Raw genomic sequence first — 22,848 nt, 5'->3', positions numbered from 1 at the left:
TTTACCTTGCTATTACTGTTCATCAATATATCCACCAGGAGGAGCAGCCCACAGTCAAAAGTCTATGACAAACACCAAAACAAACATGGTGACTGTGGAAGAAGTTTTGATAATGTACCTCTTGCACAAAAGAGGAAAATGGAGGCAGCATTGTAGGAGGTGGTGGTCGGTGAAGCCATTAAATATATCGCGACTGGAAGACGGAGAATTTCCGCCATTGTTATGTCTTCTTTGTGTCTCATTAGAGCTAGGCATCGGGTAGTATCAGCAACGCTGCCCCCATGGTGACTGGTGGTACTGCTCTGTTTGGTCTGTATTTATAAGCTTTGTGGAAACATGCAGAAATACGGACGAAATTAACGCAAAGCACGGACCGCGGACCTCCGTATCCATGATCTGTACAAAACGTTGAGCATGAATGTGTCTGTAACAGCTCAAAGTTTTGGTCGAATCATATGGGAGCTGATAATAAGCAATATGAAGCTGCAACTAGACTATTTTGGTGGTCAACTCACCAGCTACTTTAACCATTGGACGACTAGTAACCATAGGACCTTTACGTATTGTCATTTAAAAAGAAAATAAATAGTGACTTGTGTGAAATGCAACCAGTATGTTCAACATTTTGACCAATCGTTTCATCTCTTAACTGCAGACTGACATGCACCACCACGGAAACAACAGTTACGACGACGACTTATATACACATAAGAAACTGTCAGCCACTACTTATGTACACTGTATTGACTAGTCATCACACTCGGAATGTAACATAATAATAATAATGTAATACCAAGTGTCTTCTACGGAACACAAAGTGAATATGAGGGACTCTGTGTTAACAAATGAGCATCACCTTATAATCACTCCTTTATGACATTGTCTTTTGAGACCAGGTGAGCAGGTTCTCTCTGCGTTCTTGTGCTTACACTTGCTGGCCATGGTTGGCTGTAAAACTTAGCCAAGGGCCCCAAGTGGCCCCCAGTCTGGACTATGAAACATCAATATTTTTTTTGTTTTGTTTTTTATTAGAACAACCCTAGTCGCTAAAAACCATCCAAAGTGTATTTTAAAACTGACAGCATGAGGCGGCGCGATCTTCTTATTCAAACCGTTTTTCTTATATTTCATCTTTGATAAAGCTGAGAACTGAATCGACTCACGACCCCTCCGAGCGAGGACACAGGTTTTCGCTCGGATCCTCAGAAGAGTGAGGGAAAACTCTGCTCTTACATAAGACTCGTGTCTGCGTGGATGCGAGTGTGTGTTTATCTGCCTACATGACATTTGCCGTGGATTCCATGTGTCGGCGTGAGCAGCCGCGTCGGTGTCCGAGCGCGCGCCCAGGCAGCCCGCAGCCTGTAGGTAGATGAAAACAGCCGAATCTATATCGGGACTCCCCCAGCTGCCACAGACCTGAGCAGGTGGCTGCGCCGGTGATTCGACAAAGACCCTCGACAGCTTGACTGTAATCTCCCCGTGACGACAGAGAATTCTCTGAGTAAAACCTGGAAGACGTCCTCTCCGGAACCTCTCAGTGGACCAGGAATCCAACAGCAAGACAGACCTCACCGGACCTGGATGGAAGCGTGGATGTTTAATATGCTCTGATTTGGGATTTTATCATCCTTCCCGGCGTTTTTGGATCCTCCATTTCTTTACAACAAAAAAAAAATCATGTTACCAGACATAAACAACAAGGTGAGACATCATTGGGTTTTTTTTGTATCTTAATGTTAAATGTTTACGACAGGATGAAGATAGTTAACTGAGATTATAAATGAAAAATAGTCATTGTCACTGCTCTCAAATACCCAAGCCTCTCAGTTTATGAAAAATCATTTTCGTCTCTTGAGATATATTAAAATGAAATATAGCAAAAGTGTTTTTCTATTTCTTTTGGGTTTTCAGTAAACCATCCATGAAAATGTAAAAAATACAAATCCAAAGAACATAGGGATTACAAAACATGTTTATTGGCCAAATATATGTTTAATTGTGTCATTTTTTTTCATGTAACATTTTACATTTTTTAATCAGTGTCTCATAGTTTAAATATCCTTGCTGCCATTACAGATACATACATATAGCATTTGGAGTAAACCAATTTTAATATTATGGGAAAGTGAGGTGGAAATTAGATTACATTATTTTAGTATTTTTTTGGCATGGAGCTTCACACCTGAATGCACCATTGATAAAACACGGACATGGATATCATACTTGAAAATGTGCAGATCTATACTTCCAAAATGAAAGACCTCAGACATTGAGATTGACATAATATTTGCAAGTTAGAAAAAAAAAAAAAACACTCATTAAATCAGACTGTACTTTGACTTTACTTTTGTCTTTTCACTGAATCTTTTGCCCAGATACAGGGCTTCGCTCCAGACTCCATTTTGGGTGAAGCCCTTTCACAGGTGTCACTTTACACAGCTGAAGGCAAAAGTAAAAAAAAAACATCTTCAGTGTTGTTTTGTTTTTTTTTTTGCCTCATAAATCACTTGAGGCGTGAATGTGTCATTCCCACACGGATTATACAATATTCTCCTACACCATATCCCATAATAATGCTTATTTCATGTTCCGCCTCCTTTCTCTGCACCTCATGCCAAGTTGTGATGAAAAATCTGATCCACAGCTATTTTTGCTTCACTCTCCGATTCTAGTGTTTGTTGTGCTGACAGATTCTGTAAGTCGATATGTGTTGTGATATATACGTCTGGCTGACATCGATACCTTTGACCTTTGTGATTTGGACGCATTAACAGGAAGTTTTTGGTGGGAAATATTCTTGGAATCCAAGTTCAGTATGTAGAGTGATGCCCAGTGTCAAAAAACCTTGAGTTATAAAGTGGACTTCGTTACTGCGTTGCACTGCAACTGCTACGCTGACACTTTGACCAACTAACCTATTGGAATGGTGATCCTTCTGTGTCTGCTGTCACCAGCTGGGATGCTACTGAAACTTAGATTGACTAATGGTGACAATCGAGCAGGAGTTTCACCTTCTCAGTTTGTCCATGTGTGCTGTTTTATTTTTGTCATTTTCATTTCTTCATTTCATTTTTTTAACATTCGTGTTTCATTAGAATTGAATCTTCCTTCCTCATTTAGATTTCAAGTTTAAAGAGTATTTGTTTCTTTTATTATTATCATTATTATTTTATTATTGAAAATTGTTTTAAATAATCAATATCTATTATTTACAGACCAAGCTCCTGAGTGTCTTTTAAAATTGTCCCGCTCGAAAAGTTCCATAATGCCGCAGTTAAACTTCTTCTTTGTATTCGTCTTGAAACAGCTCATCGTCTAATATAGAATCTCTGGAGGCACTCTGGTTTCCTCCCAGTCCCAATAAAGACTCAGGTTAATTGTTGACCCAAATAAGTCTGTGAAAGGCAGGATGTGGCTGGAATGGAATGACTGTGAATGTTAAGGATAGCGGACGGATGCTAGGTGAAACAACTGTTATTTATCAGAGTTAAACTGTCTTTGGCCCTGGCAGGTGTATCCTGATGTCACTGGGTTGGTCAGGCTCAGTGTTCATTAGTGAGGCTTACAGCAGGGCGCTGCAGGTGTTTTTCTCCAAGGCCAAACTGGCACACTGACCTACCTGGCACATGATAAAGATTCTCACATGACAATGCTTTGATCACACGGTTTCATCTTCCCTCCTATTGAGCCTCGCCTCTACTCGCATGGCAGTGGAGACAACAGGGAGTCTGTGCTCCTTAGTTAGACACAATCTTCTCACTGCCTCTCCATCAGACACACTGAAGCTGTGACTCAAAAGACTCAGCCCCTCCCAACGGCTTCGCTCCTATGGCACTAAGCTTTATTCTGTCCATATGGTGTGGCCCTGGATGGACACGGATCACCCTCCGATTAATACGGCACGTGTAAGCCGGCTTCGCTCTCAGAATAGTGGGAAATCCAACAGACAAAAGAATGCCTCATGATTTGTGCCCTAGCTTCCTTTTAAAGGTGCAGTCAGTATTTTTCTGTATAAAACCACACGAGGATTACCATAAGCATTTTTCTCTATAAGAAATAGTTGTGGAATTTCTCCACTTTTTTAAAATACATATTTTATTTATATTTCGTCTTGTAAGTGCTGTGACTGCTTTATTTGTGAATGGCTTCATTGCCATGGTCTTGAAAAACAGAAAAGTATACAGAGACGTTTGTCAGAATTGGATTTATTTTACGTCACACTTCAATTACCTTTACATTTTGGCTTTTATAATAATGGATTCTTGTGACATTTTTCATAAGCAAATCAGCATATCAGCTTCGTCCGTCTTTCCCCATGTTGGTCATCGCACCATAGTTACCCCTGTTTTACCACATTCATGAAATGCATTTTTCCTTTTCCTCCTCCTTATAACCAGCCGATCACCTCACCATCCTTCCCCCAGCATATCCACTGACTCCCCTCTTCACATGTTCAAACCAACTGAATCTGGCCTCCTTCACGTTGTCTTCAGCACCTTCATCTCCACCACTTCTCAGTTCTCCATGCTGTAAAAAAAATGAACACAAAATATCAGAATGCAATCAGCAAAAGCACAATTCCCATGTTCACAAACCAACACGTGTAAACACAAGTGTGTGTCGACTGAAAAGAAAGTGAAACTCAGTGTTGCTGGATCGCTGCAGAAATACTCTATTTTGGGCTCAGTAAGTTTGATTTCCGCAAGCTCTGCTGCGACCCAATTCACAGAAGGGAGTTCTTCAATATGAAAATGTTATGCAACACCCAGTGCACACACACAGAAGAAATGTGGTTGCATAACACATTGTTTGATGAAATGCAGAAAAGAGAAGCTATTTATGGGATAAATATTTTTAGTAATTTGGTTTTTTTTTTCTGTCTCTCTCTCCGACAGACTTCACGGCCAGAGGCTTTCCCTCATCCTCACAGAGTTCCGACCGAGGGGAATCGTCTCGGGACCCTCCGAACATGCTCACAGGTCGGAATCAAGCTCAGATTCAGCCCCAAAATATGCATCATTTTAGAAAGGAATTTATTCACTCCATTTGTGTTAGGTTTTTGTAAAAATAAATTTGACTATAATTGGTCAAATGAGTGCGGTAAAAAGGCTTGGTGTTCATATCCTCTCCGTGGATGAAAGGGTCTGCAGCAGCAGCGTGCCCCGTGGCTCTGCGCAGACAACTGTGTTTACTTCCATGGCCTGTTGTAGCAGGTGCTGCTGACTATATTTAGCTCTATCTCTATGCGTCATACCAAAGTTGGCAGATCCCGATGCAGTTCTTAACACGTGAGATACAATATCAGATATGAAGATGAGAGCAAGCTGATAATAATCAGACAGAATGTGTAACTGCATCACAGTTGATTTACAAAAGTCACTTGAGTATCAGATAGTGGAAGCGTCTGTGGACTCAGACTCATTCTTGGTTCATATCCACAAACTCGTTGACACAGAAATATCTTTAGTAATTCTAATTTTTCCCAGAAGTGTGTGTACTCCACATTGCTGGCAGGAATGAGCCCTTGAGGTCTGAGACAAATGTAGTCAAGCTCTGACGTCTAAGCAAGTTGCTGCTTGTTTGCTAGAAATAGAGACCTTTATCCAGGGTCTGTAGACGATTTTTCCTCAAAGAAGAAAACATTTTATCACCGTGGCAACCAGAAGCTTGAAGTGAATCACCACCGCTGTGGCTGTGTTCTTTTTTTCACACTGTAAGTCTGCAAATGCTTGCTAATGACCCATGAATCTCAGGACATATTCGATCAGTCATAGCATCATAACCAGCTGCTTGGACCAATAAAATATCGCTGTTTGAAAATGTTAGCCAAAACAAGACGGCGTGGCTTGCAGACAAGCGCAGACTCAGTTCCCCCACCGTGTCCGAGACAGAGTCTGTCAGACGGGATCCAAGTCTCACTCTGACCCCGATCGGTAATTTCAGCCGCCGCTTACGGTGGGTCCCGAACATCCGAGCTGGCGCAGAAGAAATGGACATGAAAGAGATGAAGCTCATGAGCCGGGGAGGATGCTGTGTTTGGACTGAAGTCATATTTACATTTGAATGAATTTAGTGGAAGCTTAAGAAGCTAAGAGCGGTCAACTCTGGTTCCTCAAACCTCACTGCTGCACAGTCTCACACTCTGCACAAGCATACATAATGCAACACCTATACCTAAATATTCCCTTTAATTTTATTATGTTTTCTATATTTGTGTCACAATATGATAGTTAATACATAAAAATCACCCTCCTGTGTTGTAGAAGTTCGGGCAGGGCGTGGTGACTCTTCCCCAGCTGGAGCCACAGGTCGTCCAGGTGGTGGTCAGCAGTGCCAAAAACCAGCATCAGCAGACGGACAACATCTTACCCCAGATAACTAGCAAAGGTGGCCAGACCAACTACCAGACGGTGAGGATCAGACTAAGATTAAGGTTTGGTCTCTGCGCTTAGAAAGCCTTTCTGAGATGTTATGTGGTTGTAATGAGCAGGAGGAACGGCAGAAGCAGTTCACCATGAGGTTTGGTGCCACCATTGACAAAGTGCCCGTCTCACGCAGCAACAAGATCATCAGCAATAAACAGGAAAAAGAGAAAGCGTATGAAGGACTGAGGCTGCCCATGGCTCCCACTGGTATGTTACCCCACAGCACTGTTATTACAAGCAATACTGAATATCAAGTCATTCTCTCTCTTCACCATGTGGCAGACGCACTGAAGAACTTCCAGGGCCGGTTGACGGACTTTGAACAGGAGGAGATCATGGACTACGCCGAGATCTGGTTCATGGGTCTGGGCTCTCAGAAGATTGAAGGGTCTCAAGGTGCACCCCAGAACAATGGATACGATGATGAGCACGGGAGCTACATCAGGGTAACAATATGAATTACATTTCAAATGCGATGCAAAAGTACTGTTCAGTAGTTTTAGTTGCATCAGGACTCTGGCTTTTAATCTGTGTCATCTGTGCTACGCACCGCAGCATACATTGTTAGCATAAACATTGCTCCAAAAATGTAATTTAAGTAGCTTAAAACACTTATTTGGTTAGCTAAATGCCTTTATTTTAAACAATGCTAAATTACAATGATTGACATGAATCCACCTTTAAATTTTCAAAATAATATTCATAGCTTTTTTGACAGAAACATATTAGCTGGTCGCTAGTCTATATATACAGTAATTCTATATTTGAATTCCATGCGCACCTTTGGGTTGTACCATTGATCATATATGAAATTAGTTTTAAAACAACCGTTTTCTAAGCACTGCCCACAAACAGAAGCAGCCTCTCATGTCCAGTGACAGCCAGACCTTAACAGTTCACAGAACAAACAGAGTCCATTTCATAAGAATAAGTCAACAGCTCCAGCACTAACCTTTAAATTACAAATGTGTCGGTGATAAAAACTTGCTTTTTAATTTCAATTTGCTGTCTATTGCTCATTTAATCACAAAAAAAACAACTTGATAAATAATACCAGTATAAAACTGGTGTTTTAAGATGTGCTGTTTTTTGTGATGCTACTCCTTACTAGTTCTTCTTTCCTATGAAGCGGTAAATATTCACTGAAACGGCCCTTTTGTTTCCCCAGGTTCTGCACGATCACATTGCTTACAGGTTCGAAGTGCTGGAAGTGATAGGCAAAGGATCCTTTGGACAGGTGTTGAAGTGCCTGGACCACAAGACCAACGAGCTGGTTGCCATCAAAATGATCCGCAACAAGAAAAGGTACCTCCCCGGCACATCCGATCTGATGTTTCCATGACACAGAACGTGTGGTGAAGTTTGCCGTGAAGAAAAGATAATTTGTCACATTCATCTGCGATGTGACCCCACGTGGCGAGGGTTCCTCACGTCTGGACCATGATCATTTTACATTTTTGGGGTCAGCCAAATAGCTGGGATCCTGATTTAGAACGATGCATGTCGACACCTTGCGGTGTTGTCTTACCTGCGCGTCGCCACGGAGGAACCTGCTGGTTAACTTCAGGAGCCACGAGGTCTTAAAAGCACTTTAATAATGCATGAAACTAAATGAGGCCAAAGTGAGGCGGCAGTGCTCGTACCGTCTTGCCTTGTCTGAGCCAACGCTTCAAAGAATGAAAACCTCTGATGTCTCTGCCGTGTCATTTCAAACTACAGGTTTCATCATCAAGCACTGGTGGAGTTGAAGATTCTGGATGTGATAAAGAGGAAAGACAAAGACAACCTTCACAACGTCATCCACATGAAGGAGTACTTCTACTTCAGAAATCACCTCTGCATCTCATTCGAGCTTCTGGGGTTTGTACATATTTCCACCTTTGATCTGCGAGAGCAACTTTTCTTTTTAGGTCAGGAGCTCAGGGAGCAGAGACGTATGAGCACTGGGGGAGACAAAGTTAAGCTATTCTGTTCAAGAGCTAAATTTGAGGTGGTCAACATCTGGCCCAGGGGCCGTACATGGCCCTTCATGAATATCACGGCCTCGGTCATCAAATCTTTTATTTGCAGCTCACCAATGCTGCTAACTAGTCATGGGCCCATGGGGTATCATGAAACAGAGACCACCAGATGGTGCTGATCACTTTGAACAATTATTTCCCTGAAACTGCACATTGTTTTTTTTTTTAAACCCAGCGCAACACCTACTGAACGTTTGACTTTTAAAAAAGAAATGGACTAATTTTGTCAAGACATATTGTCTCTTCCGCTGTTATTTTGCTGGTCAGAACCAGCTCAAGATAAAAGCACTTAATGTTCTGAATAAGAAATGCCAGAGATTGTTATGGTTTGAGCGGCCAGCAACAGTCAGTTGTAGGGGCCCTCATGCTTTTCTAACTCGCTTTTTGGACACCACTGCCATCCGTATATGGCCAAGATATCTTGTCAAAAAAGAACCACATGAAGAACACAGGTGGTCAGTATTTTTTGCGATTATTTTTAGCATTTTGCGAATAGCGCCTAGCTTTATAACTGGGATCTGACTCTGCTGGTGGGAAAAAGTAGCTCAGCTATACATAAGCAGCCATTTATATAATCTGCAAAGAGCTTCGTTCTCACTTGATAAAGTGTTTTCACACCTTCCAGGAAAAAGCACGGTCAGATCACATCTTACGTAACGAGTGGAATTGCGATCCCTCGCTAACATCAGCCAATCAGGAATTAATTGCTGCCAGTTTACTGTACGTTCTGAAATAAGCCTCGCTGCGTGAGGCTGCGCCTTGCTTCACATTACTGTCACAAAAATACCGATCTCTTACCCGCCGCTGGCGTTAATGATCCGGTTACTTCGGCTGATGAAAAGCATTCAGGAAGCAGCAAATAGCTGGAAGTGGGAGAGCGGCCCCTCCACAGTCGCCGTGGTTTCAACTCGCGCTCTCTCAACAGGGTCAATCTGTACGAGCTCATCAAGAAGAACAACTTCCAGGGCTTCAGCATCGCTCTCATTCGGCGATTCACACACGCACTCCTGCGCTGCCTGCAGATGCTGCACCGAGAGAAGATCATCCACTGTGACCTGAAACCAGTAAGTTGTTACAGACGAACAGCAGCTGAAAGCAGAGCAGAAAGAGTAAACTGCACTTAATGAAGCTGGGTCTGTTTTTGAAGAGTTATTGGAGAGTGTGAATATAATTGTGATTTTGTTTTTCTTTTTACAGGAGAACATACTTTTGTCTCAACGAGGCCCTGGGAACATCAAGGTGGTGGACTTTGGATCCAGTTGCTACGAGCAGCAAAGAGGTGAGCGCTGTAACTGTATGAGGCCACTAGAGGGCACTGTTCCTCGTATAATCTTTTTTTTTCCATGAAACTCACATCATTTTTAAACCAAGAGCGCCACCTACTGAGCTCTGAAAATTAGGACACTGTTTCATGAAACCTCATCAACCCACCACTACAGCCAATAAGAGGTCCTGTTTGAGAAGCTGGCTCTTAACTTGCCTCACTTGTTTCCTCCCAATTTTCAAGTCTACACATACATCCAGAGCCGATTCTACCGCTCCCCAGAGGTCATCCTGGGTCACCCCTACAGCATGGCCATTGACATGTGGAGCCTGGGCTGCATATTGGCAGAGCTCTACACTGGATACCCCCTTTTTCCTGGGGAGAGTGAAGTGGAGCAGATTGCATGTATCATGGAGGTACATTCGGTTATGATCTGCATTGCTTCTGTTATGAGTAGCATGAGAACAACTTGCTGAGAGCTGTACACATACATCAGGGACTGTAAATAAAAAATAATTATTTTATAAAAGAAATATGATTGACACATATATATATATATATATATATATATATATATATATATATACACAATATACAACTTTAGACTCTTCACTTGGTATCATATGAAACTGAATTGCCCATACCTTAACATAAAGGAAGGTTTAAGTGTCTGTATATTTTGTGTCCAGGTTCTTGGACTGCCTCCAAACGATTTTGTCCAGTCTGCTTCCAGAAGGAGGTTGTTTTTTGGTAAGAATTTTGGAGTTATCTTTCAGTGTATTTCATTGATATTGGTAGTGCACCACGAAAGCGAGTCATGATCATGCAAATGTTTGTTTGCAGACTCGAAGGGAAATCCAAGGAACACCACAAACAGCAAAGGGAAGAAAAGGAGGCCGAGCTCCAAGGAGCTATCAGCTGCACTGAAAACAAATGACGTGTTGTTTTTGGACTTCATCAAACGCTGCCTCACGTATGTCCTCGAGTCTCTTGTCCAGTTCCACCTGATCACGGTCAATAATTCCTCACTTGGATTTCATGCCTCCCCAGGTGGGATCCCACCAAACGGATGACTCCGGACGAGGGGCTGCAACACGAGTGGATTCTGGAGGGAAACTTCAACAAGACTCGTCCCAGAACAAGACCACCAGTGAAGAAGACCACAGAAGGGTCTCCATCCACCGACAACTGTGTTGACCATAACAGACAAGCCCACAGTCAACCAGGTTGGTGTTGGTGTCACAACTCTCACTGTGTTCTGCAGCCGGGCGGATGTACAAACTTAAGCTCTGTGAGCAGCGGATGTGTTCCTGTCATTATCTTATCATTATAGTTTCTGTTATGAAAATATGTCTCATCCCTTAAAAGTATGTTTCTTCCCTTAAAAACCCACCTAAACACTACACATACAAACATGTACACTTCCATGTTGCATGTTGTCTTTCATTTATTTTTAAAAATTATGAAGGAACGGCGGGTTTTTTTCCCCATGTATCAGAAACCCCCAGTCTCTTTAGTCATGCGCAAACATCAACATGCACGCGCTCACCGAAATCCATGGTGATTTGCAGAATAGTACATTGTCGCCACCTAGTGAGAGATATTGGAACTGCGTGTCGACCTAACGAACTGTATCTAGGAATTGAAAAGGACAAAGACGAAAATATGTTTGAGCTAAGTTAAGTTCTTACTTGCTGGCTTCACTGTCAGGTATTTCCTGTCTATCTAGTGAGGAGGGGAAACCTGCCTTTACCTTATTTACCATATGTTAGATCATATATACTGCCAGAAATCTGCAACCAAATATAGCATTGCACAATGCGACCAGAGCACTAACACTTGACTGTGAACATCATCTTATAATATACGTGAAAGAGCATGAGAAATTCATTTTTCTTTTGTTGTTTTTTTGTTTCCATGGTAACAGCTGAGAAGACAAGCTCTGAGGGCAGCCACAGTGAAAAGAGAGACAGTTCATCTACAGGAACAAAGATGGGCCCCGCTGAGCGCCTGCGGCCCATCGGAGCCTCAGCTGAAGACGAGGTCTGCGAGGGCAAACTTTCGGCGCCGCAGCAGGACCCATCGTCTGAGAGGTCCGTCCACATCATCATCAAACCTCAGGAGGACGTCGGCACAGAGTCAAGCTGCTTGCCCTCCATCATGAATGACTAAAGAGCATGATGGTCCTTTTTATCCTTTGGAGGAAAATGTACATTTCTGTAATTATGTGTTTTGTACATGTTACTGGCTAAATCCCAACTTCAGCACCTGCACACAGCCTCCCCAGCATTCTAAACTGACAGGAATCGGCCAGTTCACAAAAAGACAGACACGTTCAAACACTTAAAATCAGCATTTCCGTTTCAGTTTTGAATCCTGAGAGTCCAACTTTTTTCTTATGCAAAGGCTGAGCCAAAATGTTTTGTTATACTTAAGAGAAGTGATATTTTACGTGCAGTTTATTAGTAGAATAGGTTAATATATTTTGTAATTTCATCAACATTATAAAGGACACATGTTTAGTTGAAAATATGAAGGTAAATGTATTTGTATATGGATTTATTGTATTTCTACTGCTGTTGGACTGTGGGGGGCTGTGGCATGAGCCTCTGAGGTAGTTTTTTTTTTTTTCTTTTTTGGTTATCTTTAAGAATATATGTAATATGTTGTTTATATAAAATGGTTTAACACTATGTACGAGAGACTTCTAAATATATTGGTGTTGTGTTACTTTTTTAAATTTACGGTTCTCAATTGCTGACCTTATTTCACAGGGCATCATTTTTCATTATAACTAATTAATCATATTGCATAATGCAAACCCATCAAAAGTATAAAAATGAAATATTTTTTGTTTGACAGTTGCGGCGAGTTATATTGTCTCTGACTGGATTCATAATTCTTATCCCCACTTCTTGGAATCGACGGGTAATTTTCTGGACTTATTTTAAATAATGACTAAATAACATGAGGGTGAGGTGTGTAGACAAGGTTTTACTTGTTGTGTTGTTAATATAAAACATTTTGTATCACTGTTGTAAGATTTTTTTTTTTACATTAGCAACTAAAAGACAATCTTCTTATGAATAGTTTGTGCCTTGCAGTATTAGACATCTTGCACTTTACTATCATGTCTACAAACGGCTCCGAGGAAAGAGATTGTGAACAACTGAGTTCTGTTGTCACATGTTTTCAGATGTGATGTAATCGATTAAATCACTGGTTGAGGAAACCAATGATTCATTTTGGTTTGTTAAAATGTGATAATGTTTTTGACTGTCTATTTTGTTGAAATAAAAGATGATTTATTGAGTCAAATTATTGTGTGTACAATGTTTTGATTCAAATGGAGATCTGCAGATGATTAATGATGATGAAGTGGACTGGCGGTGAAATCCCTATTTAGTGAATGTAAATTAGTATTTCAAATATGACAAATATCTGTCCCAGACATGATACATTTAATGTAATTTAAAATGTATTATTTAAAAAAAGAGTAATAAATGAATAATAAATTAATAATTGCGCTAACGTCCTAAGGATTAAAAGTAATGATAAATTACGAAGAATATTATCAGACAATTATACAAGGGGCGTACCATTTGACGGAAGACGAAGAAGTGGAGTTTACAATCTTAATTTCCAACTCCTGCTTACGATGTTTTGGGGAGAAGTGAACTGCATGTTCGACGTGCAGTTGTAATTTGGTCCTCACGGTTGGCCGTAGTTAACAAGATGGCGGCTGTAGCGCTGGTTAGCCGTCCTGCGAGTGTCCTTCCGAGGATTTCCAGTAAGTTATTGGATTATTTCTTACTTTAGATGTGTCATTATTGGGATATCATATTAAGGTGTGAGTTACCTTTGCACATGCTGCAACTTATTACATGTATTTTTTTCTTCATTGCGGAATTGAATGACCTTGCTAACCGGCTAAGTGGCAAATACGTGTTAGCCTATGTTTTTACCTCTTGATATTGATATTACCGGTGAACTGTGCTTTCTTATTCTTATATGACTATCATCAAGGTGTTGACTAACACTAGACTTACTTTATTTTTATATTATTCATCAGATAATCCATGTTATTTTGCTCAGCCGGTGCATTGACTAACTATAGCTAGACATGTTCGTGTGTTGCCTTCATGATCTCCATGCAAAACGACGTTAAACTTGTCCGTACATACTGTTCTTCTGCAGAATGTATATGTGACTATAATTTATTTTTGCTTCCTATGACGGCTTGTAGGGATATGGACTGGTTCTACAGTGGTCGTTGTTCAGAGGATTTTCAAATCAGCATATTTGTGAAGTCATATGGAATGACGTTTGTTGACAGCTATATGTCGCGTCTTCTTCCAAATGGCCATCAAGTCTGTGACAGTGTCAACAAATACATAAATAAATCCTTAAAATGAACGACAAAGGATTTAATTATGTGACACTCAGTTCATTGTGGATGATCAGGTTGTTGTTGGTAATGTTGTCAAGGACACAAGCATCTGCATTGTGAACTTCACCATGACGTGACACCTCTGTTCCTTTTCTCAAGGCGGTTCAAATCCAGCTGTGGCCTTGGCTGTTTTGGTCACAACAGGCCAGCAGAGGAAGCTGCACCATGCCGTGGTCCCCAGAGGGAAGGGCGGACGCTCCTCCTCCAGTGGAATAGCTGCCACTGTCTTTGGGGCAACTGGTTTCCTTGGGCGTTATGTGGTCAACCGACTTGGTTTGTCACATTTGCTAGTTTGCGGTCACGACTCAGTAGTAGTAATGTCACTTTTTTTTTTCATTTAGGTCGCATTGGGTCGCAAGTGATCATCCCTCACCGGTGTGACCAGTATAACCTCATGTACTTCAGGCCCATGGGTGACCTGGGCCAAATAATGTTTTTGGTAATCCACTTTTCACTGGAGATGCTCTTGTGTTCCTTCAAAATCTGACTGGGGTTTCTCCCCTTCCTGCAGGAGTGGGATGCCCGGGACAAAGACTCCATCAAACGTGCATTGGAACACTCCAATGTTGTCATCAACCTAGTGGGACAAGAGTGGGAAACCAGGTGGGTTGGATTCTTCTGTCAACAGGCCTGCTGGATGCTCTGGAACTTACCGACTTTGTTTGTAGGAACTTCCGCTTTGAGGACGTGTTTGTGACCATCCCTCAGCAGATCGCCAAGGCTACCAAGGAGGCTGGAATCACAAAGTTCATCCACATGTCTCACCTTAACGCTGACATCAAAAGCTCATCCAAATACCTGAGGAACAAGGTTGAGGAATAAGCTTCAACCACCTCAACAATGTTTGTCTCGTGGCTGTTACACTTAGAGTCTGCAAATGTTGACCTCTGTCTCAGGCTGTTGGAGAGGCGGCTGTGAGGGATGAGTTTCCTGACGCCATCATCATGAAACCTTCAGAGATGTTCGGGAGAGAAGACAGGTTCTTCAACTATTTTGCAAGTAAGCATTGTCTGTCTTTTGTTAATAATAACCATGAATATTCCGTCATAACAGTGTGGTACTTTACGCACGGCTGAAGAGGATTGTGTAGCTAAAGCCTAATGGAAAATATGTTTTAAATGTGTTTCTTTCAGATATGCGCTGGTTCGGTAACGCTGTTCCGCTCATAGCCAATGGAAAGAAGACGGTAAAGCAGCCTGTCCATGTAAGAGTTGCACTCCTGATCGTTTTTTTTTCCTGTCAATTTGTGAACTCAATATTTTGAAATAAAATCTCAGGTGGTGGATGTGGCGAAAGCCATCGTCAATGCTGTCAGGGACCCTGAGGCGAATGGAAAGACGTACGCTCTCACTGGGTGGGTGGAAGACCATGACAAAGCACTCGCCACACAGAGATGCAGGCAAAACTGCCATGTGACGCATCGCACACATAAAAATATTCAGTTGTTGGAGCAGATCTTATTGACTTAGTCAACTCAAATCTCATGTCCATCGCTTTCTGTTTTTGTTGACCAGGCCTAACAGGTACCTTCTTCATGACCTGGTGGAGTACATCTATGGGGTGGCACACAGGCCCTTCATATCCTACCCCATGCCCCGCCCTCTCTATCAGTAAGTCATGTGACACATCTGAGAGAGACATTGATGTTGCTGTTCAGGAAAATGTAAATTTGAATGATGTTTTCTGAATGAAAGGCCACTGAGTACTACTACAACAGTGTGTTTTGGGTCTCTTGAAAACCGATACCTGAGTTTTTCTCATTCAGCAAATTGATTCATGTATTCTTATCATGAGGATGTTCATTTTGTGGACTGATGTAAGGATGTTTTATGACCCTTACATTGTTCACTGTGCTGCTTGTGTCATGTGTTTCCTCACAGTCTTGCTGCAAAGGTCTTTGCCATGAGCCCGTTCGAACCCTGGACGACTCCAGATAAAATCGAAAGGGTAAACCAATGACCTGTTCATCTTTCAGGGGAACGTGTTGATGGTGAATGTACATTTTGTCGTCCAGTTTCACACAACAGACATGAAGTACCCCGGACTTCCTGGTCTGGAGGACCTCGGCATCACTCCTTCTGCCGTGGAGCAGAAGGCCATCGAGGTCCTCCGTCGCCACCGCGGATTCCGGTACCTGGACGCCGGCCTGGAGGAGACGAAGCCGGCCAAGACTGTCAACTTCTAGATGAGCCGCTGATGAGAAGCTGTCAGGAACTGTGTCGTGTATATAAATAAAGACTTATCCTCTCTGGACTGTGCCATTTTTTAAATTCATTTTCATGTTTGGATGGTTTTCACTGAATTTGCACGGGGATTGAGCGGTTGATGACGATTAAACAAGCCACTAGATGGCAGCAAAATCGTTGTTGAAAGACGTCAGGTGCGAGAACAGAGGTCGTCTATTGTTTTGTGAATATCATCTGTCTCCAGCGACTATGGGTCTTAGCTACTTCCTTCCATGCCCAGCAAGTGGTTGTTAAACCGAGATATTTGACGTTATATTGGGCATCCATAATTGACCTTTTAAGGTCCACACAAGGGCCCAGCACCTGTCGTCGTGTATCATGGTGGAGACACCTGTCAGTTTGATCATAAAGGCGGAGTATCTTTCTCAGATTAGCCAACATCTGGGCCGTAGACATCTGCATTTTGTCACTGAAGCTGTCTGATAGTAACATTCACTCTTAGTTTTATGCTCGTCTTGGCTTCCTCATCCAGAAAATGAAGTTATTCCTGTTATTCCTCTCCACCTCGGGAGTAGCTTGTGAAGTCATTGTGGTCATTGCAATAGTTCAAAGTGCAAAATCATATGAAAGACTCTTCAGTGCTGCGGCCGCCGCTGTGTGACGACTGAAGGCTCTAATCTAATCTGGTCTCCGGGAGCGGTGCGGCGCGAGTGCAGTGGCTGCAGTGGAGACGATGAAGGCACATGTGCGAGGAGCCGGGATCCTCGGAGCGACTTTGCTTGGAATTTATATTCTCCTGTTTGTCAACACAAGCTTAAAAACAGAAACCCCGCAGAGAGGAGCCGATCCCAGACTACTGAGGAAACTAGACAGGATTGAAACGGTTTTACACAACCTGAGTGAGTAGCTCTTGGATTTTTTTTTACAGAAAAAAAGTAGTTTTACGTGAAATATTTGCAAACAGTTTTATTACTTAAGATTTTAGATTGCTATGAAAGCTGAAAGTACTAGTCCTTTATTTCAAAGCTCTTATGAATATTTAACGTCGACGTTTTCTTTATGGTTTTGTTTGACAAGTTGTTGTTCACGAGTCAACATCAGGATTCCCAAGCAATGACATTTTTACGTGAAATAATTCGAGTTGAAAATTGTCTATATCATTTTATTTATTACATTATCTGATTTTAATTTTATTTCTGTTCTTTTCATTTGATTGTTTATTACTTTACTATTATACTTACTACTATACTTTACTGTAATACTACCTACTATTTGCTTGATTTTAATAATTGTTGATTTATTTATTACATGTAATACACAAATCTTTTTATTCTAAAACATTATTATTATTATCATTATCATTATTACTTTCATTTATTTTATTTTATTACTAAATTGAACAAATTGAAACCTTAAAAATGTAAACTATATGTCAACTGTATTTTTTAACATGAAGCATTGACTTCATATGTATATTTTGATTTGCATCTTCTGTTTTATATTGATTGAAGTATAGAATTAATGTTAAATAAAAATAAATAATAAAATAAACAAATAATACAAACTTTGTAAATACTTAAAATCACATCAAAAAACAAAGTGGGAAATGTAATCAGACATGTCAGACAAAGTGTTTCATCAAATATATTTTGAATATCTATAGAATATCTAAATATAAACTCATATATATATTTATATATTGTATATAGATAGACAGATATCGATAGATACATACATAGATAGATATCTTGAGCATCAAAAATAACCAAATAAAAAGAAAACAAATACGTACATCAACAAATACATACTGTAATTAAAAAAAATGCAATTGGAAAACATACAATTGAATACGAATAAATTAAATAAAAATTGTGATACAAAATAACATTTAAAAAAATGTATGTAACATTTCAAATAATCATTAAATATATTACATTTTATTATAAATAAAAATTATATAAATTAGACCACTTTTAAAAAAACTTTTAATTACTAAAACTAAAAACATCTTATTGATGAAACTGATGATGAGACTATAAGACAACTAAGGGTTTATGTTTACATTCCAAGCAAACCTGTTGGAAAAGTCAGCACTAAAGATCCTCAGTAAGAACGACAATGGTCCATCCCAGTCTCAGGACAACGCTGACCATCGAAGACCATCTCTGGAGAAGGTTGAGGGACAAATACAAAAGAGTGTCCACAAGTTGTTTCCAGACTCTTCCTTGTTCACCAACTGGGGTCACGGCCTGACGGTGGAAGAGCAGAAGGAAGCCGAAGGTCTCTTCCAAATTTATGGATACAACGTGTTTCTTAGCAACCAACTCCCTCTGGATAGGACACTTCCAGACATGAGGGACAAGAGGTAATTTCCACATAGGTGCTGACGCTGCGGTCGTGCTTGTCTCTGCCATGATCATGATTCTTGTAGAAGACAGAGCTTTATCTCTCATACGGTCATGCAGTTGAATTAGGGCAGGACTCAGACGGGATCATGAAATGTGCAGCACTTCTTCAGGTGCCCCAGGAATCACCCCAAAGACCTGCCCACTGTCAGTGTGGTGCTCATCTACCTGAATGAAGCGCTGTCCATCATTCAGAGAGCGATCCGAAGCATCATCACGCACACGCCGGCTCACCTGCTGAGAGAAGTCATCCTTGTGGACGACTGCAGCTCCTACAGTACGTTCAACACCACACTGTGAAATGACTGGAACCATGGTTCTGTTTGTCATAAGCATCCTTATTCATACACTGGTTTGTGGCGGGTAGTTTCATTCAAAGCCACTGTATTTTCACCCTGCTTATTGACCTGTGTAGTTAAGATGTACCTGCTTAGAAGGTCTAAATGAAATGGAAACCTTTTCAGACGACCTGGCAGAGCCGCTGCAGAACTACATCGACCAGATCCAGTTCCAGAAACCGGGCCTCATCAAGAAAGTGCGCCACCGTCGTCAGATGGGTTTGGCGCAGTCGCGCGTCTCCGGGTGGGAACACGCCACTGCAGATGTTGTGGTTATCCTGGACGCGCACATAGAAGCTACCGTCGGATGGTGAGAAGGTGTTGGAGCCGTAAAATAGCTCCTCGATACTGAGGAACATGTTGGAAAAACAGAAGTGCCCCAAGTGCTCAGTGGCTGCCACTCTTGGACAGTGCCATCTAGTGACCTCTAAATATTAGGACACTGTTTCATGAAGCCTCATCAACACCCCCACTATGCAAAAGGTATTACAATTTAATTTAGTCTGTAAAAGCCCAATATTTTTAGCCTCATTTTACACTCAGTAGTCTGTGGCTTCCTTACCTGACTGATTTTAGTCTGTTAAGAAAACAACAACAGATAATTTATTCATTTATTATTTTGAGTAAAACATTAGTCCTTACTTCCAAGTTTTCATAATTCAATAATTTGAGTTTAAATATGTCTATATAATTTATTTATTACATATGATATTATTTGATTCTGTTGTTTTCATTTTCATTAGATTGTTTATTACGTAATTGTGTTTATTATTTATTTATTACATGAAATACAAAATGTAGAAAAATCTTAATGCTAAAACAATTTATGTAACATTATTAATAATAATAATAATAACAACAACAACAACAATAATAATATTAATAATAATAATAATAATAATAATAATTAGAACAATTTAAACTATATAGCAAATGTATTTTTAAACATTAATTATTAGCAGCTTCTGTTTATTTATTGATTAAAATATAGAATAACATGAAATAAAATACACAAATAATACAAATAAAGTATATATAAAATATCATAAAAATAAGATGAATAAAAATGTTTTTTGTTTCAATAGGTGTGACTCCATTATACAGTTACAAACTATATACTGTATATTTGGTTTATTGTTATTGCATGAGGCTTCTTGAAAAGTGCCCTTGTATTCAGAGTCCAACAGATGTCAGCTCAAATATGAAGTGAGGTTTCATTGAACTGGATGTTCAAGTCCAAAGATTTTGTCTCGTGAAAATCAGGACACTGAAGCCTCACCATCTGAAACTGACTCTGAGGTTCACTCCTGTGTTCAGGGTGGAGCCCCTGCTGGCCAGAATCAAAGCAGACAGGAAAGTGGTGGTGTCGCCTGTGTTCGATAAGGTCAAGTACGATGACCTGGAGGTGGAGAGGTACGATGCCGCCTCTCATGGGTTTGACTGGGCCCTGTGGTGCATGTATGAGGAGTTCAGTCCACAGTGGTACGCGATGAATGATGAATCTCAGCCGGGGAAGTAGGTGAAACATATGTAACTATTTAAGTCTATCGCAAGTGTATCTTGAAAGATTGTCATGAGTGTCTGTTACTTGGCAGGAGCCCTTCACTCATGGGAATATTTGCGGCAGACAGACAGTTTCTTGGGGAAATTGGAGGACTCGATGGTGGAATGATGACATACGGAGGAGAGAATGTGGAACTTGGAGTCCGTGTGAGTAGGACTTTTGTGTTTTCTTGAATAGTGCCCTCATTTTCAGAACGGGTTTCACAGAAATAGCTCAAGATCTGGTGACCTCTGAAAATAAGGACACTGTTTCATGACGCTCCATCGGCGCAGCACTGAAGCCCAGATGTGACACTTGTGTGGGGGTAGGTGTGGCTGTGTGGCGGCAGCGTGGAGGTGGTGCCTTGCTCAAGGATCGCCCATATTGAGAGGGCGCACAAACCCTACGCACCAGATCTGTCCTCTCCCATGCGGAGGAACGCTGTTAGGGTGGCAGAAATTTGGATGGATGAGTACAAGAAGAACGTGATGATGGCCTGGAACCTTCCTTTGCATGTGAGCAGAACAACTTTCAGTGTTTGCTCTAGTGAGTGTCTTCAATATTGTGACTGAAAAAGGATCATGGAGTCGACATTGGTGAGGTGACGGAGAGGAGGAGGCTGAGAGAGAAGCTGAACTGCAAGCCCTTCCAGTGGTACTTGGACAATATTTACCCCAGTTTGAGAACCTGGGAGGACATTTTAGGTTACGGTGTGGTACGAAGCGTTTCCTTCACTTTGTTCCTGGGGCTGGAGGTTGTTGTTGTTGATCTGTTGTGTGCTTGTTTGTCCAGCTGAAGAACAGTCTTGGTGACTTCTGCTTGGATCAGGGCGCGGTTCCTGGGAACATTCCCATCGTGTACGAGTGCCATTCCCAGCGACCACAGGTGAGGACCCAACCAGCGGCACTTAAACGGAGTACTTATAAAGCTGTTACTATTCAACAGATGTGCTACTACAACAATGCGAGTGAAATCATCGTTGGAGGCTTGAGGTCTCACAAGTATAACCAGAACCGTTGCCTGGTGGACCCGGGGTCGGGCAGCACTCCAACCCTCCACCAGTGTCAGCTGGCCCAGAGTGCCAAGCTACACTCACAGTGGGAATTCAGACAGGTACTACCAGGGGCACGACTGGGTTCATTTCGTATCTCTGACAGCAGTCTGATCCATCGCCTCCAGGGTCAGTCCATCAGGAACAAGGCAACAAAGCGGTGTCTGGAGCTCAGCCTGGGAGAATCGCTCAACTACGAGCTCATCATTCAGAAGTGCACCGGGCAGACATGGACCATCGAGCACGTCGCCAAAACCTTTTAGTTTGCTCACTCAGTGACCCAAGTTACTCGTATTTATTCTTGCAAGAAACACTTGAATTAATATTTCATCTTTTTGCTTTGACACCTCTTCTACAGTGCCAGATATTTTCACTCTTTGAAGTACAGTGGTACCTTGGTTTTCGAATGTCCCGGAGTTTAAACAAAAATTTCGAAATTTTTATTGCTTCAGATTTCGAACAAAAATCCAGAACTCGAAAGCCGAAAAAACATAACGTGCACGGACCGACCAGCTGACCCATGACGTGCTTTGTTATTGTGTATAACGCAGCCTCTGTATGCAGACGTGTCCCGTTAGCTACATTTACTGACTGTTTTTTCTCATATTGAGGTGTAAAACCTTTCCTGTCTCCGCACTGGACCGTGGTAGAGTGTCACAGGGGAGGTGCTCGCTCTCCACACCTCCGAGGCTGGAGCCACACTCCAGGGTTTGATGTCCTGTTGTGGGCTGGAGCTGGGACAGGGATGAGGCGAGTCTGGGACAGAGCGTTACTTGGTTTATGACTTTGTCACAGCCAAACTGCACAGAAGCGCACATTCAGAGCTGGACACGCACCGGGCACCTCTTCACTTCTGGAGAGACGTCACTCACTCGGCAACCCCTCCCACATGCAGCGGCCACACACATAGAGGAACAGCGCACCTGCAGCAGACACTCTACATTCACTCCTACAAAAGCCTATTTTACAACAATTTGCTTCTCGAACGGCCGTCTGGAACGGATTGAGGTCGAGAACCGAGGTACCACTGTACTAGTTTACTCTGATGATGATAGTATTGAATTTAAGATCATTTGAGAGTGCTGTTTTTTTATATATGTATCCTTATTCTGATATCAATAATAAAACAAATACATTCACAGTGACTGTTTTTTCCATAGTGTTT

General features: G+C 41.5%; 3 protein-coding genes across 3 annotated transcripts; all 3 read left to right on the top strand.

Annotated features, from left to right (window-relative positions):
* Positions 1-1,291: 1,291 nt before the first annotated feature.
* On the top strand, positions 1,292-13,001 carry dyrk4 (dual-specificity tyrosine-(Y)-phosphorylation regulated kinase 4). The gene is made up of 14 exons (XM_053886503.1): positions 1,292-1,701; positions 4,896-4,979; positions 6,264-6,410; positions 6,491-6,632; positions 6,708-6,871; positions 7,594-7,730; positions 8,145-8,285; positions 9,372-9,510; positions 9,644-9,725; positions 9,954-10,126; positions 10,400-10,460; positions 10,554-10,683; positions 10,761-10,936; positions 11,638-13,001. Exons 1-14 carry the CDS (start codon positions 1,678-1,680, stop codon positions 11,880-11,882), a joined length of 1,845 nt encoding a protein of 614 aa, XP_053742478.1. The 5' UTR covers positions 1,292-1,677; the 3' UTR covers positions 11,883-13,001.
* Positions 13,002-13,436: 435 nt separating this feature from the next.
* ndufa9a (NADH:ubiquinone oxidoreductase subunit A9a) lies at positions 13,437-16,411 on the top strand. Its single transcript, XM_053885879.1, has 11 exons — positions 13,437-13,500; positions 14,260-14,433; positions 14,502-14,599; positions 14,672-14,763; positions 14,829-14,970; positions 15,057-15,159; positions 15,294-15,364; positions 15,438-15,514; positions 15,675-15,770; positions 16,041-16,107; positions 16,175-16,411. The coding sequence occupies exons 1-11, from the start codon at positions 13,446-13,448 to the stop codon at positions 16,343-16,345; spliced, it is 1,146 nt and encodes a 381-aa protein (XP_053741854.1). The 5' UTR covers positions 13,437-13,445; the 3' UTR covers positions 16,346-16,411.
* A 668-nt stretch (positions 16,412-17,079) lies between these two features.
* LOC128770500 (probable polypeptide N-acetylgalactosaminyltransferase 8) lies at positions 17,080-22,755 on the top strand. Its single transcript, XM_053885035.1, has 11 exons — positions 17,080-17,245; positions 18,417-18,711; positions 18,865-19,028; positions 19,216-19,399; positions 20,407-20,604; positions 20,685-20,799; positions 20,962-21,147; positions 21,210-21,347; positions 21,425-21,517; positions 21,578-21,745; positions 21,812-22,755. Exons 1-11 carry the CDS (start codon positions 17,080-17,082, stop codon positions 21,944-21,946), a joined length of 1,842 nt encoding a protein of 613 aa, XP_053741010.1. The 3' UTR covers positions 21,947-22,755.
* Positions 22,756-22,848: the final 93 nt, after the last annotated feature.

The sequence above is a fragment of the Synchiropus splendidus genome, chromosome 14, assembly GCF_027744825.2.
Source record: "Synchiropus splendidus isolate RoL2022-P1 chromosome 14, RoL_Sspl_1.0, whole genome shotgun sequence".
Lineage (NCBI taxonomy): Eukaryota > Metazoa > Chordata > Actinopteri > Syngnathiformes > Callionymidae > Synchiropus > Synchiropus splendidus.
This window is presented reverse-complemented; position numbering and strand designations above follow the sequence as displayed.